The following is an 18,340-nucleotide window of genomic DNA, read 5'->3' as shown; positions in this document are numbered from 1 at the left end:
AAGATGTGAGAAAAGGATTAACACGTGCCAAACATGTGATTTGTTCCATCTAATTTAACCAAAAAATATGACGGGGAAGAACGAAAATAACAAAAAAATTGTATGTTTAGGGACGACTACTGTCACCCCAACTTATTTAGAGACGAAAAACGAATAAGTGGTATAGTAGAGGGACGAAAAATGTAATTAGCCTTATTCTTGCATTCGTCACAACTATGTTATTTTACATAATATATAAATTTGTCGAATTTGTATAGTGCAAAGAAATATCTTACATCAATTACTATTAGTTAGTTAGATATTGAGTTATATTATCAAATCTTTGTCTATCTCCTCTAACTTCAAGGAATTTCGATAATTTGAAAATACTATATTTTACTTTATTATATATAAACAAATATTACATATATTTACTTGTTTAATACTATTTCTAGAAGTGCTTTAAAAAGAAACTTGGGAGCCTCTGCCCTCGGACCTCGTAACCTTTTGATTCACCATGCTTGCTTCATTATTATTAGGGTAAACTTCATTTTGCCTACCTGAACTATACCCAACGTGTAAAATACCCCCCTTAACTTCAAAATGAACCAAAACAACCCCTCCCTTTTATTGGTCAACGTTAAATATGTCAAAAAAATTAACACCGTTACTTTATATAGGAAAACCGTTAGTTTTAATGTGATGTTACACTTTTGCCCCCAAAATCTTCTTCTTCCTCCCTTCTTCTCCGTCTTCCTTCTCCATAATTTTTTTAATTTTTTTCTTTTTTCTTTTCCCCATTGCCGAACCTGTAGAAATTGATGTGAAGTTTGGTGGGCTGGAAATGTATATTGCATCCATTTCTTACTCTTCTTACTTCCGATTAAAAATGTATATTTTCCATGGGCCAATTGCCTTTTTAAATTGCCAAAATTTAATTTCAACATCTGGCAATTCACCCTTTCTTCACACACAGACAGAGTAGAGTCAACCGTTACATAGAATTCAAAGTTTCTCAACCAATCTTCCATGCCATTTTTTTTGCTATACCACAGATGAATTCAATTGCATACTTCTCGATTCATAAAGACACACACATAGTGATTCAGTTGGAAGAGGCGGTGAGCGAACAGCTTTTGGTTGGAAGACCAGCCTCGTTGCGGCGTTACGAACGGCTGACGACCGGAAAACGGATCTGGCGTGGCGATTGTCATTTAGTTTTTCTTCTTTCTTTTCTTTTTGCAGGGGGATTTCAAGAGGTGAACGATGCAAGAAGGGTTATCTGTAAACCCTTATTTCTTCAAATCCACAACTTAATTGTCAATTTCTCGGGAATTAATTTCGATAGTATCAAATTTTATTTTATTTTTGGTTTTATTGGAGTTTCAATTCAGTTGGATGTTGGTTCATTCGCCGGCGAATGACGTCATTTATATGTCTCGGCTCTGAAAATTCTTATATTTAAATCTCTTTTTTTTTTCCTTTCGTAAAAGTAATTGTTGACGTGAAGAAATAATTAAACAGAGGGGTAAATTTGTCTAAAAAAATAACAGCTGGAATAAATGTAATAATTAAAAAGAGTCAACATGCCACGTCAGCGAGGGAAGACGAATTTTAAACGGAAGGGCCGTTTTGGTACGTTTTGAAGTACAAGGGGAGATTTTTATACGTTGGGTATAGTTCAGGTAAGTAAAATGAACTTTACCCTTATTATTATTATAGTAATATGTCTCCAAAAATCTCAATTCCTAATCAAACAGTTCTAGTTCAGTTGTGTTCGTAAGAGTGAATTAATACACATATATTGTATAACGGGGCCCCCGCTTTTAGTAAATTTTAAAATTCGCCTAAGACCCCCAATTTCTCACGAAAGGCGGCCTTAATTGTGTGATTTCAATAAAAATATCCTTCAAGTAATATTATTATTTGACAACCTCTTGAACTGCACATTTATTTCCTAATTAAATCTTTAAGTAGTTAACTATCATTTAAACAACCTCTTAAAATGCATATTGTTTAATGATCTTCTTTAAAATCTCTTGAATTATATGATTGTTTGTTAATTAACTCTATAACTAACTTATCTATCTCAATTTTCCTCTAAACATCTTGAAATGAATTGTTGTTTCTATCTAAACTGTCCATTAGAATTTATTATTTGGAATGCATTGTGTATTTGTTAAGTTCTCTATCTAAACCCTCTGTGAGATCTCTCATTCGCAACATTCTCAAGCACATGTTAATTATTCGATGTGTGATTTGATCGATCAAAATTATGATTTTACAGATTCGTAATGAGAAATGTCATCCGATATGTATCAAACCCCTTAAAATGAAAATGATCATGAAATGCACGTTTATAAAATCTTGCTAACTAATTTTGTACTAATTAATTAGCTCTCTGATCTTTCTAATTAATAAACTATAATTCTAATCAAGCTCTACAAATCCTGGTGAAAATAGCTGAAGACTCTCTCATTCGTTGGTAAAAAAATCATGTGTGTTGAGCCACAAAACAAAACTATATATGGAAATAAACTAATAATAGTAATATTTGGACTAGTGGTATAAACATGATATCACATGTAGTATAAATTCAAGTCCAATCAAGTGTCCTAATTAAACAACATCGATCATCGATCAGTTACGTACGTTCTTCTGAACAAAACGTAACATCAATTAATAAATATTCATCAACATGGCAACAAAACTCATTTTCTCAGTGTTTTTTGTTTTGCCATTTTTGGCGTATCACGCCCAAGCGGTCACGGTATACGATATCACAAAGTACGGTGCAAAACCCGGTGCAGATATCAGCCAGGTATACATACATAAATACACTACCTACCTAGTATTATGTTTAAATCCACGTACATTATTCTTATACATTATATCATTGGTACGTGTATATATGTTTGTACGTATACGTATACTAGGTGTTATCAACTGTGTGGAAGGAGGCATGCCAGGCTACAAATGCAAGCAAGATAGTGATTCCAAAAGGGAGATGGTTCCTTAGCCAAGCGAGGCTGCATGGCCCGAATAAGTCCCCGTTGGAGCTCGAAGTAAGAGGCACTGTCGAAGCCGATCCAGATATCAATAAATTGCCCAACAAAAATTGGGAATGGATTACTATCAATTATGTCAATTTCTTCACCCTCTCTGGCGGTGGCGTTTTCGACGGAAAGGGCCACGATGCCTGGAAACGAAATGATTGCCACAAAAACAAAAATTGCGTCAAACTCCCAATCGTACGTATATACTATCATATACATATGTATATATAGATATATACATATATATATATATATATATATATATATATATATATATATATATATATATATATATATATATATATATATATATATGTCTGTAATTAACATGATACAATTAATTGTTTTTTTTGCATGCATGTAATGAATTATTATGTATATATGTACTATTAGAACCTGAGCTTCAATTTCCTCAACAACTCGATAATCAAAGACGTGACCACGAAAGACAGCAAGAATTTCCACACGAATTGCATAGCGAGCCACAACGTGACTTTCCTACGGTACACAATCACCGCCCCAGGAGACAGCGTCAACACGGACGGGATCCACATCGCACGTGCCTCCATGGTCAAGGTCCTTGACAGCAACATCGGAACGGGAGACGACTGCATCTCCATAGGAGACGAGACCACTGATCTCCACATCGAGAATGTCAACTGTGGGCCCGGCCACGGCATCAGCGTCGGAAGCATGGGAAAGAATCCAGCAGAGAGGGACGTCTCCGGAATTTACGTAAAGAACTGCACATTCACCGGAACCAGCAATGGCGTCAGGGTGAAGACGTGGCCTTCTGCACCAGCAACCCTAAGAATCTCGGGTTTGCATTTCGAAGACCTGGTGATGAACAACGTCAGCAATCCGGTCGTCATTGACCAACAATACTGCCCGTGGAATCTCTGCGATAAAGCCGTACGTAATTATATTCTCGATCTCTATTCTAATAATTATAATGGTTTCTTTCTTTCTTTCTGACATGCATGCATGCATGGAATAATGCAGAAGCCGTCTCTAATCAAGATCACCGAAGTGACGGTGAAGAACGTAAAGGGGACATCGAACACAAAGGAGGCTATTATTTTGTCTTGCAGCGCAAGCAAGCCATGTGACAACGTGGAGATTAGCGATATCGATCTTTTGTATGTTAATCCAATTCCAGCTAATTTCACCACCATCTGCGAAAATGTGAAGCCCAGAGTATTCGGAAAGCAGAACCCGCCAATTTGCGCCACCACTGCATGAACACATTTCCATTCTTGGTTTTCTTTGTTTATGATCGATGCATGCATGCGGAATATATAAGTTAAAGAGATTGGAAGTAGAGTTTCTTTTTGTTAGATGAATATATATTCTCAAGAGAAGATGTTACATATTATATATATATATATATATATATATATATATATATATATATATATATATATATATATATATATATATATATATATATATATATATATATATATATATATATATGTATCATAATTGGAAATGAAAATGTTGATGAATATCAATTTTGGGTTGTGAGATGCATGATTTGAATTTTGATGGCAGGTGAAGTACTGGTTTACATACGAAACACATGATTGGCTCATGCCATGCGTGTGTATTGTACTATTCTAATGGATCCAAGAGTTAGAATATTCTGACGGGAAGATGTTATATAACTTAGGGTAAATTACAACCACCCCTTAGGTATGGTTAAATTACAAAAAAACCCTCCTGCTTGGATAATTATATTTATTCCCCTCAACTATGAATCTTCTTACACCTACACCCTTATGGTGTCAAAAACAACATAATCATCTAGATTTCGTGGAATGCTAGTGTAGACAAATAAATTTTCAAGCAATTAAATTGCTAATTTCCATAGAGCCGAGTGAATTTATCCAAGTGGCAAATATGTAATTAAACATTCAAAGTCATATATATATATCTATATATATATATGCGTGTATATATATATTATATTAAATTTCAATTATATATTTTCTATTTTTATATTAAGAATTTTATTAAATAAATTCCTAATTTAAAATAGATAATTGATTTTAAATATGTATTGGCCAATAGGATTATTTCTTCTCTTCCAAGTTACAAGAGATAAATATCAATTTAAATCGGGCCAATCAAATCGCGCCACATCATCAGTAAGGCCCATCAAGGACTCTTGTTCTACCACTATAAATAGGGACCCTTCCTTCACAATAAAAACACAACTGAAGGAGCAGAAACCAATGTTATCAGAACCGGACCGGACATAAAACCGGCTAGGCATTCGGGTCACGGTTGGACCGGTTCAACCGGGTTCAACCCGGGTTTTTTAATTTTTTTAAATTTTTAATTATTTATAATTTTTTGTACTTTAAGATTACTATTTTTCTATTTATTTATATATTTTCTTCCACTTCTTCACTAAAAATACAATTTTCTCTATTTATTTATATATTTTAATCAACTTTTTTACTTTAATATCCACCTTATTCCATATTATTTTATTTATTAAATAAACATTGTCTTTTTTCTTCTCTTGACTTAAACGTACACTTCCTTCCCCTTCCCGAAACTCTCTCTTCTCCCTCTCTCTCTCTCTCTCTCTCTCTCTCTCTCTCTCTCTCTCCTCTGTACATCTTCAAAGCAGCGGCCGCCCCCTTATTGTTCTTCTTCCTTCTTCCCTTTCCGATTTCCTTCTCTACATTTCTCTTCATTTCCGGCGCATAATCACTAGATCCGGTTTTGATCGATGTTGATCGGCTTTCACCCCAAGATCCGGCCTTCACCGGCCGTTACAGCCCAGATCCGGCCATCCAAGATCTCAAAAGCACCATTTTAGACAAAAACCGGGGTCTTCCACCAGTTTCCGGTTTTCCGGTTTTTCCGATCGAACCGGCGGTTTTGCTCTCTGACCCCGGTTTTTTATTTCTCCGGTTTTCAGTATTGAACCAGACCGCCAAAGTGCCGGGTCGCGGTCGAACCGGTCGGACCGGCCGATCCGGTCCGATTCTGACAACCTTGGCAGAAACCGTAGGAGCAAAATTCTCTCTACAATTCAAGAAACAAGGAAGAAGAATTCGTAGGAGGTAAGATTCTCTCTCTACATTCAAAGTGTTCTTCGTCAAATTCGAGGTGTTCTTGAGCAAATTCAAGGCATTCTTCATCAAATCCAGCGTTTGATCCGAGATAACGGTGCCAAACCTTCGGATTAACGTTAATCAAATTTAAGTCAAGATCATTGGAAGATTGAAGGGCCAAATCCATCAAGAACTTCAAGATCTTCAAGTCAAATTTAGTCAAAGTTCAACGTTCGATCCGAGATTCAAGTCGCGAGACCCTTGGAAAACGTTATTCAAATCCAAAATCAAATCTGGAGAAGATCAAGTCAACGACCCGACTCCGAAAATTCAAGTCAACTATATATTGTTCTAGAGAGAAGAATCAGAGGATTAAAATAGAGATTGTAACCCGCAATTTATTTATTTAATTCAATAAAATCATCTTTGTTCAATTTTTCTTGTTTGTTTATATCGCAGATAAAAATTTGTTGTTACAGCTAGTTTGTACTCGTTCGTGTGCAAAAATACAGTTTTTGGTGCACTAAAATCTGATATATACAACCAAAAAACACATCTTATGATCATCTTGTTTCAAAATATAGAGCTCAAATGGCATAAAACGGGTACAAAATTGATAATATTCTATATAATATAGAAGATTCCATTAAGTTTAAATTCCCAAGGGTGGACGTGTAAAAAATATTTATAGTTGAAGGGGTTGGTTGTAATTACCCAAACAAGAGAGAGGTTTTTGTAATTTACCCTTAGAGAGGTTTAATAAGGTATATATTAGGGGTTGTTAATATGCTGGCTATGTGCCTCAAATCAAACCTAATTAGATCTAAAACTTCAAACTAAATTTTTTGAATACATCCCTATTTCAAAACATAATATAACCCACATCACTAAATTATTATTTCTCACTAACTTCCTTAATTAAACCATGCATAAATATAAAGGTAAATTACACCTACACCCCTAAGATATTCTAAATAATTTTAAGGCCTTTATAGTATATATTGATAACTACAATGACCCTCTAAAACATTATTAGAAATCCTAACGAAATAATGCATTGGATAAGTTTTATATCCAGTTAAAGTTCTAACAGACTAGTAGTTTCAAGAAGTGGTGGAGATAATATAGAGCTAGAGTGTGACATGGCTCCCGCAATATTTATTAAATCCTTATTATTTTATATAATAATTATAAATTTTCGTCTATGGTAGCAGTAACGGCTCCGAGGAAAATAAATATATATTGGTCCCCAGGATATGAAATCTTGGCTTCGGTAATTACTTCAGACTGTGGTTGTAATTACCAATACCACAGGGACCTTAAAGTTATTTTAGCCTACCTCAAAGGTGTATGTGTAATTTACTCCAAGTATAATGTAACATTTATATTCACGTTTCTCCAACATATATATTCTCTCTCTCCCCTAGTTATGGTCGCTATATATGGCTATTGCCGCGGTGGGTACATTTGTTGTCAGAATTTATTTCGTGCATAAGGGGCAGTGTGCTTCGTAGAAGATAACATAAGGGAATTCTTGCTAATTTTTTAATATGAGGGTTGTTTTGACCATTCGAGATTATGGGGTGGGGGGGTGGTTGTGTGTGTGTGTTTGTGCAATTAGCTCTTGAATAATATATAGGCCCAAATCACGTTAAATAAATTCTTGATACAAGATTTAAAAACAAAAAAAAAAAAAAGGGAGAGAAGCGTTGATAATATTATTGCTGAACCAGTAGAAATCATGAACTAAAGGTAGCTCTACCAATTAGTATTAATTTCCTATTGGAGTTTGAGTGAGACCCAATTTGACTGCGGCGACGGCAGCGGCGAGGATGCTTGGGATTGGCTGGTGGTGTATTGTGGCTTCGGATCGATCGATCACATATATAATTAATAGCTGTCAACTCTAATTCCTGGCCGAATTTATTAATATTCAAGAAATTACTAACTTTTTGTAAAGAAATATTTATGTGATGTACAAAAATGAAGAGATACCATCACATAAAACATCACTAATATAATTAATTAAAAGAGTTTTAAGTCCCTTTTTTTGTCTTTCTTCTACTACATACTTGATTATCTCTGTATTGTTCATTCAATTCTCTTTTTACTCTGTTGTTTTTTTCCTAGTTTTCTAATTAATTTTTTTTTTTGTTGATAGGAGAATGAGTCCATAAAATTAATATAACAAACTCCATGAATAAATAAACTGCAAGTCTGCAAGCTTAAAAATGATTTCATGTTACATAAATTAAAATAATATTCTATTTTTATTCCATAACGCCACGATACAAAAAGGATTTACTTAATGATCGAGCATGATTGATACTATACTAATACCTAACAGATCTCACATTCAAAAATTCCTAAATTTAATACCTGATATATCATCATCATCTCTATCTTTAACTTATTCCACATTATATATCCTTTAAGAAAAGAAAAAAAATATTAATCCAAAATTGTGCATGCATGCATGCATGTACACACCATGCAAGGAATTAAGAAGCCTGAACAGGGGTGGGGCAAATTGGCGGGATTTGCTTTCCGGAAACAGTGGGCTTCACATTCTCGCAAACGGTGGTGAAATTGGCGGGAATTGAGTTAACATATTTAAGATCAATATCACTAATCTGAACATTCTGGCATGGCTTGCTTGAACTGCAAGAAAACAACAACGCCTCCTTCGTGTTCGCTGTCCCCCTCACATTTTTCACCGTCAATCCGCTGATTTGGATCAACGATGGTTTCTGCAATATATTCCATGCAAATTACATTATCGATATAGATACAAGATTATTAATCATATAACAAGAAATTAATTAGAGATATATAATGGATATATATACACACACACACACACGTACGTCTTTGGTGCACAGATTCCATGGGCAGTATTGTTGATCAATGACGACAGGATAGCTGACGTTGTTCATTGTCAAGTCTTCGAAATGCAGATTCGATATTTTTAGGGTTGCCGGTGCAGAGGGCCATGTCTTTACCCTCACCCCGTTGCTTGTTCCGGTGAATGTGCACTTCTTTACAGTAATTCCGGTGACGTCCTTCTCTGCCGGATTCTTACCCATGCTTCCGACGCTGATGCCGTGGCCGGGCCCACATTTGACATTCTCGATGTGGAGATCAGTGGTCTCATCTCCAATAGAAATGCAATCGTCTCCTGTTCCTATATTGGAGTCGAGTACTTTGACATTCGATACTCTGGCGATGTGGATCCCGTCTGTGTTGATGCTCTCGCCCGGTGCGCTGATTGTGAACCGTTGGAAAGTCACGTTTTGGCTCGATATGCAATTGCAGTGGAAATTCTTGCTGTCTTTTGTGGTCACGTCTTTGATTATGGCGTTCTTGATGAAATTCAAGCTAAGGTTCTGAGAAATCATAATAACGTGCACGCACGCATGCATCAATAATTTAATTTGTATTAGTAATATACTTATAAGATTGAGATATATCGATGATGTAATGTATGTAAAGATCGATAGACGTACAATGGGGAGTTTGGGGCAGTTTGGGTTCTTGTGGCAATCATTTGCCTTCCATGCTTGTTCACCCTTTCCGTCAAATACACCGCCACCGGAGATGGTGAAGCCATCGAGATAATTGATAGTAATCCATTGGCCATCTTTTTGGGGTAATTTAGTGTAATCTGGATTGGCTTCAACGGTGCCTTGTACTTCAAGCTCCAATGGCGCCTTATTCGGGCCGACCAATCTAATTTGGCTAAGATACCATGTCCCTTTTGGAATCAATACTTTGCTTGCATTTGTTGCTTCACATGCTTCCTTCCATACCTTAGCTAGAACCTATTGTACAATAATAAATGTCATATGCATGCATATATATATGTACGTACATATGATTCATATGATCGATATATAATATTAGGACTCTCGTACATATAATATATTCTATATACATCTAAAAATAATATATATTGATGTTATTTGTGTGTTCGTACCGGGCTGATGTCTTCACCGCCGGGTTTTGCACCGTATTTTGAGATATCGAATACTGTGACAGATTCGGCGTGATACGCCAAGAATGGTAAAAATACCAATAGAACTGCGGAAAAAAAGAGTTTTATTTCCATAATGAAGAACAGTTGATGATGTTGTGTTTTATTTGTTCAATAGAACTTATGATGTTCTTAGGAGAAATGATTTGCAATGAATATATAATGGTTTCTTCAAAGCAATGAGATGTGTTTGTACCACTAATCCAATTACTTACTATTTATAGTTTTGTGGTTGGACATGTTTTTTGTAATCCAATGGTGTCAGCTTCATTCCACCCCCTCCAACAAAAAAATAAAATAATAATAATAATAAATTTAGACATGGAGAAGATGTTACTAGTTTCTTGCAGATCACATAATAATTTATCATACAAACAAAACAATTTATTTTTGCTTAAATTAGAGGAAAAATGTTTGAAACGTATACAAGAATTATTTTTCTTATGGACACCACTTATTTTGATTTTACTAAAGTCTTTTAAACTTTATTGAAGAGATTTTTGGGGTAAAATTGGTGGTGTACCCATCAGAAGTTGACAGCATATTATAACTTGGTGTAGCCAGATGCTATATTAGATATGCATGCATGGTAGAACTGATGAGCTACTACAACTGGGCTTATCACGTCATGCTTGATTGCTTTCCATCGGACAATAGCAACTCTCCGATCGAACGAGTAAGTAGTTTGTACTTTAGTTGCGTCTCGAGTCATATGGTTAACTGAAATCTCCTCTTTTCACCATTCTTTGTAAATTCTAAACTATTAGCTAGCTAGGCTCTACAGAAATCGAAACTCCAATAGGTTAACGAATATATGAGCAACGTATATTCCAGGTGAATCGATATTCTTCAGTATCCTATTTACTTTTATCAAGCCGGAGAGTTTAGGAACATTTTAAAAATCATTTTGCCTCCAAAATCTAGTTTAGGACAAATAAGGTCTCATGGATATTTTCTTTCAAAGAGGTTTTAACATCCGGCACCCCTGTGTAATGTTCCATGGCTAAAAAAACCCCTATGTTAAAACAATTAGTACATAACCCTTGTGTTACATAGCCAACGACATTAAGGCCCCTACGAGTTGGTCGTCTCGCCAAATATGCGATTGGGGTTCGATTTTTTGACGTGAAAAGACCCAATTACCCTTTACATTATAAATTTCAAAAATAAGCCCCAAATAAAGTTTTCATTTTTTTCAATTCAGTCCCTTGAAGTTTCAGAAAAGCCCTCTTCTCCAAAGTCAGGGGACTGAATTGCTAACGGGAAAAAACCCAAAAAAAAACCCACCTCAGTCCTCCGCCGCTTCTCACCACCACCAAGCAGTGCCTCCACCCTTCTGCATGCACCACCCCACCACCACCACATCTTTCACATCTGCCTCCCACAACCGCAAGCTAGACGTGAGTTTGCAATTGGAGTGGGGACGGCCGATGATTGGTCGCTCTTATCCCAATTAAGTCTGCCCCTTCCCGCGGCGGAGGTGTGCGGCTGTGGGCTGTGAGACCGGGCGGTGAAAATGGAGGCCCAAAAAGTGAGTTTTCTTCCACCATCTTCGTTTTCGTGCAATGGCAGCGGCCGTTCTTGGAAGCAGAGGCATTGTCGATTATTTCTTCGGATTTTTCGGGCCATGGTTTCTCAGAAGATCAAATCAATGGCGAAGAGTCTCCTTTTTTCAAGAAACACCGTGGAAGTTGCATGTGTCAGGGCTGGGAACTAAGTGCTAGAAGGAAATGAGCTGGTGGGCGCCTCCGACAGACCATTTGCAGCGACAGTAGCGGAGGATGTGATGAGGAATGAAGAAGATGATGATGTGTTTTTAAGTACTTTATGTATTTTTGCTTTATTTTTTAGTTAGGGGTAAATATGTCATTTCAATTAAGTGAACAAGCCAATATGAAAGGAGCGGTGAACTAAACAAAACACTACATATGGGGGTTTGTGCTAATTATATTAACATAAGTGTTTCTTTTAGCTATAAGACATTACACAGGAAGGCTGTTGCTGCCAATAACTTTTCTCTCAAATCTCAGCTGACCTTTTTTTAAATATTTTTCAAATAAAAGAAATTTGTTTTCGAAAATAAATGATCATTTTATAAAGGAATAATTTTCAAAAATAAAGAGTAAATAAATTGGGTTTATTATTTGATCAAAGAAAGAAGAATTTGGAGCGAAACTAGGAAGTCATGTAGATGATCGTTCGAATCTCGTTCTCAGACTAATTCGAGGACATCAAGCCTGTTATGATTTCTGTCGCTCCAGTCTTAATTAATTTTGTCTCGATTAAGTTGGTCTAATAAAAACATGGCTTAAAGCAAAATTACAATTGTTTGTAAATCGTAACATATGTTACGTGGTAATTTGAGCAATGATACATAATTTAAGAATTACGAAAATATAAAGGAAGATAATTTGCTTGATAATTTATAAGAGTTACCGATGAAAATAAAACTACCCTCTAAACCTATACAGAAGGTGCTCCTAAAATTCAAGCAAGAGATCAATAGCAACTAACACCTATCTTCATGAAACCAATTGAAAACTAACTCTAATAACTCAACCAGTAACCCCTAATTTAATTTGACTATTTCCACTAACTTAAGAATTATTATCCGTACCATTCTCGCCCGCTCCGTATATCCTTGTCCTCAAGGATATAATGTTGATATGTGTATAGGCGGATCGTTTTGGGAGTTTGGTGGATCGGATAGTTGGAAATCCTCAAATGGCATATCCTCAATCATGCACACTTGAGGTTGTTGGCAACGATGACCTAGTTTTATTTTTTCGTCGTAGTCGAAACGCAAGTCTTGCTCTATTCGTTTGCGGGCTTCTTGACCAGTTGTTGTTGTGAAGAAGGGTGGAGAAAAGTTTGAAATAATAGCAGTTGGCTTAGTGTTCACTGTAGTGGGTGGAGAGGCACGTATGTTGGTTTTCTTTGGTGGAGTAGACGCCGGTAGAGGTGGGATGGTTGTTAAATACTGTTCCGCATGATAAACCCAGCCAGTGATATCTTTCTGATGCAGAATTGGTGTTTGCTGATCAGTCAACTTTGAAAAATCACCTGTTTCGATAACTGAAGAGTTAGATTTATTGCTATATATGGTTACAAAGCTCTGGAAGTCTAGTTTCCAACTAAAAAAATGGTTTACAAAACAAAGTTTTGAAGAATAAGTTATGCTCAGTTTTCTAGAGTCTGCCAGCTGCACTCGGGAAAATTGACAGCTTTGTGTCTTTTGGTATTTCTAAGTGTCTTATTTATCTTATTAGTCTAATTTCGAATTATTCATCATGTTATCAATTAATCAGGTCATATTCTATGTATTTCATTATACAAGGTCAAGGTTATTAATTTTCTAGAATTAGAAGTTGATAAGTCATTCAAAGTTGTAATTTCTTATGTTTTGGAGGGATGTTCCAAAGCACCCTATAAATGAATAAAATGAGAGATGATTGTTTAAGTTCAAAAATATCTTGCAAGTTAATTACATTGAGAGTGAGTGATTCCTCTTTATACAAGTGAGTGACTTGGTCGCGTTGAGTGATTCCGTAATTAGAAGCGTCGAGTGAGTCCGCTGCCGCCGGTTGAGTGATTCCCGGTCCTCTATCGTTGTCTATCTCTTTTCCGTTGTGGGTTTCGGCCTGCATCACTTCCACAATAAACTTCGAAAATTGCAAATTGAGGTTTGTATTTGGAACAAGATTTGAAGTGGTGTGAGTTATGGCTATGTTTTTCACTGCCTCAGATGACTCATTCATGGTCGAGGGATCAACATCACCTTCGGGAACTTGAATTCATTGTTGCTAGAAGCCTTTAGGGCTTTAAGTTATGTGAGGACAATGTGATGGGTCCTGTGTATTTGGTCGAAATTGGATTTGTGTCGAGTAGTTAGGTTTTTACTAACCTCAGCTTCTAATTTGTTACGTGCCTCCACGGAACGTAACGGCTCTGATACCAATATTGTTACGTGATAATTTGAGCAAGGAAACATAATTTATGAATTACGATTAATTTGACTAATTATTTTTGTTAGAATCCGAGAGGATTCTAATTTTGGTTTTTCAGCACGTGTGTGAAAAACGTGTGTCTAAAGCTAGGGAAGTTTCCTTAATGCTTTAAACTCTTATTTTATCATTAATTTATTTAATTGCGTAAGTGATGTGTTAACAAGGAATTTCCTTGACAAAGACTTTCCTTGTTACACAATTCTTATTCCCTTACGTAAAGACTGAATATTAACCTAATGGGCTTTAATCTTTTGTAGGGCTCTTTTATTCAACATAGAATATATAGCAGCACAGCACGGCGTTTCATCGTGCATCTTTTTGGAGAGAAGCCGATCTCTCTTTTCTTGGTTGTTGTTGCACGCCTTTTGTTGGAGAAGAAAAAATATATTTTTCTGCTCTTATTTTTGCTGCTCCCGGAGCGTCTTTTTCATCGAGAGAAGATTTCAGAGAAATATTTTTTTTTTCATTTTTATTGCTCCATCGTGATACGTGATTTTTCTTAGAAAATATACCGGCTTCAAGGCTTTGTGGTGAAGACACCAAGATTCAAGGAGTATCACAAGTTTGCTTCTTCTATACAAAAAGAAGATCGGTTCTTCGGGAGAGGGGCTTAAACAGATCTCGGGAGGAGGTCGATCCGCCGACTGAGGGATTCAACGTTGAAGGGAGTTCAACCGTGCGGAGCAAGGGACGTGCTGCAAATTGAAGATTTATAATTCAGCGTAGTATACGAGAACGGCGTCAACAAAGAGGGAGTCTTTGTATTTTGATTAAGTCCTATTATTGTATTCGTAAAACTAAAAATTAGTAAATTTTAGTTGCAGGTCCCCGTGGATGTAGGGTACAATTGTATCCGAACCACATTAAAATTTGTGTGTCGTTTATTTCTGTTTTTACGAACTGCTTCACGAACTGTTGCAACACTTCACGCAACAGTAACGAAAAACTGAATCTGACACAAATAATTTAATATCTGAACGAAATAAATTCTAACAATTTTTTCACTAACTTAAGAATTATTAGCCGTATCACATCACATTCGAAAGTAACCTTTCGACTAACATATTCAGTGAATTAGAGAGCCACAGAAAGGAAAAGACTCCACAGCTCCGTGAGTACTATTCTCTCGCCTACCCTCTACTGCGGGCTCCATGCAAAACAAGCCAATGCACGGTGCACTCCGAAATGGAATGGTACATATCACTTTGGCAAGTTATTGCAGAGCAACAAATTAAAGGGGCTATCGTCGGATTCCGCCGGGGAGCTGCAGTGGTTTCGAATTACTGAAATCATATTTTTTCTTGATTTCATCTTTTCCGGCCACCGCCACAGCAGAAACCCAAATACAAAATAAAGGTATAGGAGCGATAATATATATGACTGGGGCAAAAATGTAAAACTACTTAAAAAGTAGCGAAGTTAACTTTTTTACGATTTTTAACGTTGAGCCAAAATTTGGAAGGTTTATTTTAATTCATTTTGAAGTTGATGAAGGTTTTTTTTGTTTATTGTTTAGATGGGCAAAATGAACTTTACCCTTAATATAATATGACAAATTCTTGAGTTAATAAACCGCAAACTAAAAAAATGAAATCATTGTAAATAAATTAAAAAAAATATCTAATTTTATTCCATAATGCCACGATACAAAAATGAGTTAATACTCAATGATCGAGCATGATACTGCCTAACATATACATCTCAAAATTCCTAACGTTAAAATAAGTAATAGATCATCATCATCTATTTAACTTATTCCAAATATATCCTAGAATAAAAATACAAGACTCTCCAAAATTGTGCATGCATGTACACGAAGGATTTAAGAAGCCTGAACAGGGGTTGGGCAAATTGGCGGGATCTGCTTTCCGGAAACAGTGGGCTTCACGTTCTCGCAGACAGTGGTGAAATTGGCGGGAATTGAGTTAACATATTTAAGATCAATATCACTAATCTGAACATTCTGGCATGGCTTGCTTGAACTGCAAGAAAATAACAACGCCTCCTTCGTGTTCGCTGTCCCCCTCACATTCTTCACCGTCAATCCGCTGATTTGGATCAACGATGGTTTCTGCAATATATATTTATTCCATGCATGCAAATTACATTATCGATATATATACAAGATTATTAATCATATAACTAGAAATTAGAGATATATAATGGATATATATACACACACACACACACACTTACGTCTTTGGTGCAGAGATTCCATGGGCAGTATTGTTGATCAATGACGACAGGATAGCTGACATTGTTCATTGTCAAGTCTTCGAAATGCAGATTCGATATTTTTAGGGTTGCCGGTGCATTGGGCCATGTCTTTACCCTCACGCCGTTGCTTGTTCCGGTGAATGTGCACTTCTTTACTGTAATTCCTGTGACGTCCTTCTCTGCCGGATTCTTACCCATGCTTCCAACGCTGATGCCGTGTCCGGGCCCACATTTGACATTCTCGATGTGGAGATCAGTGGTCTCATCTCCAATAGAAATGCAATCGTCTCCCGTTCCTATATTGGAATCGAGTACTTTGACATTCGATACTCTGGCGATGTGGATCCCGTCAGTGTTGATGCTCTCGCCCGGTGCGCTGATTGTGAAGCGTTGGAAAGTCACGTTTTGGCTCGATATGCAATTGCAGTGGAAATTCTTGCTGTCTTTTGTGGTCACGTCTTTGATTATGGCGTTCTTGATGAAATTCAAGCTAAGGTTCTGATAAATAATAATTACATACATGCATGCAATAATTTGTATTAGTAATATACTTAAAAAAGTGAAATATCAAGTGGATTGAGATATAGCGATGATGTAATGTATGTAAAGATCGGATCGATAGACGTACGATGGGGAGTTTGGGGCAATTTGGATTCTTGTGGCAATCGTTTGCCTTCCATGCTTGTTCGCCCTTTCCGTCAAAGACACCGCCACCGGAGATGGTGAAGCCATCGAGATAATTGATAGTAATCCATTGACCATCTTTTTGGGGCAATTTAGTGTAATCGGGATTGGCTTCAACGGTGCCTTGTACTTCAAGCTCCAATGGAGCCTTATTCGGGCCGACCAATCTAATTTGGCTAAGATACCATGTCCCTTTTGGAATCAATACTTTGCTTGCGTTTGTCGCTTCACATGCTTCCTTCCATACCTTAGCTAGAACCTTTTGTACGATAACAAATGTCATACATGCATACATACGTACATATAATTCAAATGATTGATATATAATTATTAGGACTCGTGTATATAATGCATTCTATATACATCTAAAAATAATATATATTGATGTTATTTGTGTGTTCGTACCGGGCTGATGTCTTCACCGCCGGGTTTTGCACCGTATTTTGAGATATCGAAGACTGTGACAGATTCGGCGTGATACGCCAAGAATGGTAAAAATACCAATAGAACTGCGGAAAAAAAGAGTTTTATTTCCATATTTATGAATATAGTTGATGATGTTTGTGTGTTTTATTTGTTCAATAGAACTTATGATGTTCTTAGTAGAAATGATTTGCAATGAATATATAATGGTTTCTTCAAAGCAATGAGATGTGTTTGTACCACTAATCCATTAATATTGACTGTTTATAGTTTTGTGGTTGAACATGCTTTTTGTAACCCAATGGTGTATTCATCTATATTTCCCCTTTTTTTGTGGCTTAAGACAAATTCAAATATGGAGATAGAATAACACATGTCAATATATACTTCTCGTGGTATTACTACGAGGGAAAAAACTCTTGTAATGCAATTTTGAGCAAACCACTCAAAACTAGTGGTGGAAACTGGAACGTAATTTCCAATTTTCGTTGATTCTGATCCAAAACAATTCAATTTGATTTCAGGTTTCTTCAAGTTTTTTTAACGGATTGAAATTGGTTTTTTTCTAAAAGTTTTGATTCCGATCCGACCTGGAAATTTACTGAAACCTCACCATTTAGGGAGTTGTTTGGTAAAACAAATGCATTACACGTTGTTTTTCAATAATATTAAAAATATGCGGGGGACTTTTTTAATAATTGAATATAAAAAGGAAGTACTAATGGAATAAAAGAAATATCACGTTTCTTATACATTACTCGTTGTTTTTTGATAACATTAGAAATATGCGGGGGCGTTTTTTAATAATTGAATATAAAACAGAGGTACTAAATGAAATAAAAGAAATATCTCAGTGTTGTCTTTTTATAA

The 18,340-nt window shown here is 36.1% G+C and overlaps 3 protein-coding genes across 3 annotated transcripts; 1 reads left to right on the top strand and 2 right to left on the bottom strand.

Moving 5' to 3' along the window:
- Window positions 1-2,594: 2,594 nt before the first annotated feature.
- Window positions 2,595-4,391, top strand: LOC105951828 (polygalacturonase). Its single transcript, XM_088811959.1, has 4 exons — window positions 2,595-2,800; window positions 2,916-3,230; window positions 3,429-3,947; window positions 4,038-4,391. Exons 1-4 carry the CDS (start codon window positions 2,678-2,680, stop codon window positions 4,275-4,277), a joined length of 1,197 nt encoding a protein of 398 aa, XP_088668085.1. The 5' UTR covers window positions 2,595-2,677; the 3' UTR covers window positions 4,278-4,391.
- A 3,966-nt stretch (window positions 4,392-8,357) lies between these two features.
- LOC105951885 (exopolygalacturonase) lies at window positions 8,358-10,331 on the bottom strand. The gene is made up of 4 exons (XM_012975353.2): window positions 10,083-10,331; window positions 9,613-9,927; window positions 8,974-9,492; window positions 8,358-8,856 (listed from the first exon to the last, which is right to left on the bottom strand). Exons 1-4 carry the CDS (start codon window positions 10,212-10,214, stop codon window positions 8,608-8,610), a joined length of 1,215 nt encoding a protein of 404 aa, XP_012830807.1. The 5' UTR covers window positions 10,215-10,331; the 3' UTR covers window positions 8,358-8,607.
- Window positions 10,332-15,749: 5,418 nt separating this feature from the next.
- Window positions 15,750-17,825, bottom strand: LOC105951886 (exopolygalacturonase). The gene is made up of 4 exons (XM_012975354.2): window positions 17,453-17,825; window positions 16,992-17,306; window positions 16,343-16,861; window positions 15,750-16,217 (listed from the first exon to the last, which is right to left on the bottom strand). The coding sequence occupies exons 1-4, from the start codon at window positions 17,582-17,584 to the stop codon at window positions 15,969-15,971; spliced, it is 1,215 nt and encodes a 404-aa protein (XP_012830808.1). The 5' UTR covers window positions 17,585-17,825; the 3' UTR covers window positions 15,750-15,968.
- Between the last annotated feature and the right edge of the window lie 515 nt (window positions 17,826-18,340).

The sequence above is a fragment of the Erythranthe guttata genome, chromosome 13 (genome assembly GCF_056151865.1).
Source record: "Erythranthe guttata isolate IM_541 chromosome 13, IM_541, whole genome shotgun sequence".
Classification (NCBI taxonomy): domain Eukaryota; kingdom Viridiplantae; phylum Streptophyta; class Magnoliopsida; order Lamiales; family Phrymaceae; genus Erythranthe; species Erythranthe guttata.
This window is presented reverse-complemented; position numbering and strand designations above follow the sequence as displayed.

What these genes read in the sequence shown, in the direction of transcription:
- LOC105951828 (XM_088811959.1), top strand. Translation starts at nt 2,678, where the DNA reads ATGGCAACAAAACTCATTTTCTCAGTGTTTTTTGTTTTGCCATTTTTG. An exon ending in ATTGCGTCAAACTCCCAATC is followed by an intron (nt 3,231 to 3,428) that starts GTACGTATATAC and finishes ATGTACTATTAG; the next exon opens with AACCTGAGCTTCAATTTCCT. An exon ending in GGAATCTCTGCGATAAAGCC is followed by an intron (nt 3,948 to 4,037) that starts GTACGTAATTAT and finishes GGAATAATGCAG; the next exon opens with AAGCCGTCTCTAATCAAGAT.
- LOC105951885 (XM_012975353.2), bottom strand. Translation starts at nt 10,214, where the DNA reads ATGGAAATAAAACTCTTTTTTTCCGCAGTTCTATTGGTATTTTTACCA. An exon ending in ACTGCCCCAAACTCCCCATT is followed by an intron (nt 9,493 to 9,612) that starts GTACGTCTATCG and finishes ATGATTTCTCAG; the next exon opens with AACCTTAGCTTGAATTTCAT. An exon ending in GGAATCTGTGCACCAAAGAC is followed by an intron (nt 8,857 to 8,973) that starts GTACGTGTGTGT and finishes AATATATTGCAG; the next exon opens with AAACCATCGTTGATCCAAAT.
- LOC105951886 (XM_012975354.2), bottom strand. Translation starts at nt 17,584, where the DNA reads ATGGAAATAAAACTCTTTTTTTCCGCAGTTCTATTGGTATTTTTACCA. An exon ending in ATTGCCCCAAACTCCCCATC is followed by an intron (nt 16,862 to 16,991) that starts GTACGTCTATCG and finishes ATTATTTATCAG; the next exon opens with AACCTTAGCTTGAATTTCAT. An exon ending in GGAATCTCTGCACCAAAGAC is followed by an intron (nt 16,218 to 16,342) that starts GTAAGTGTGTGT and finishes TATATATTGCAG; the next exon opens with AAACCATCGTTGATCCAAAT.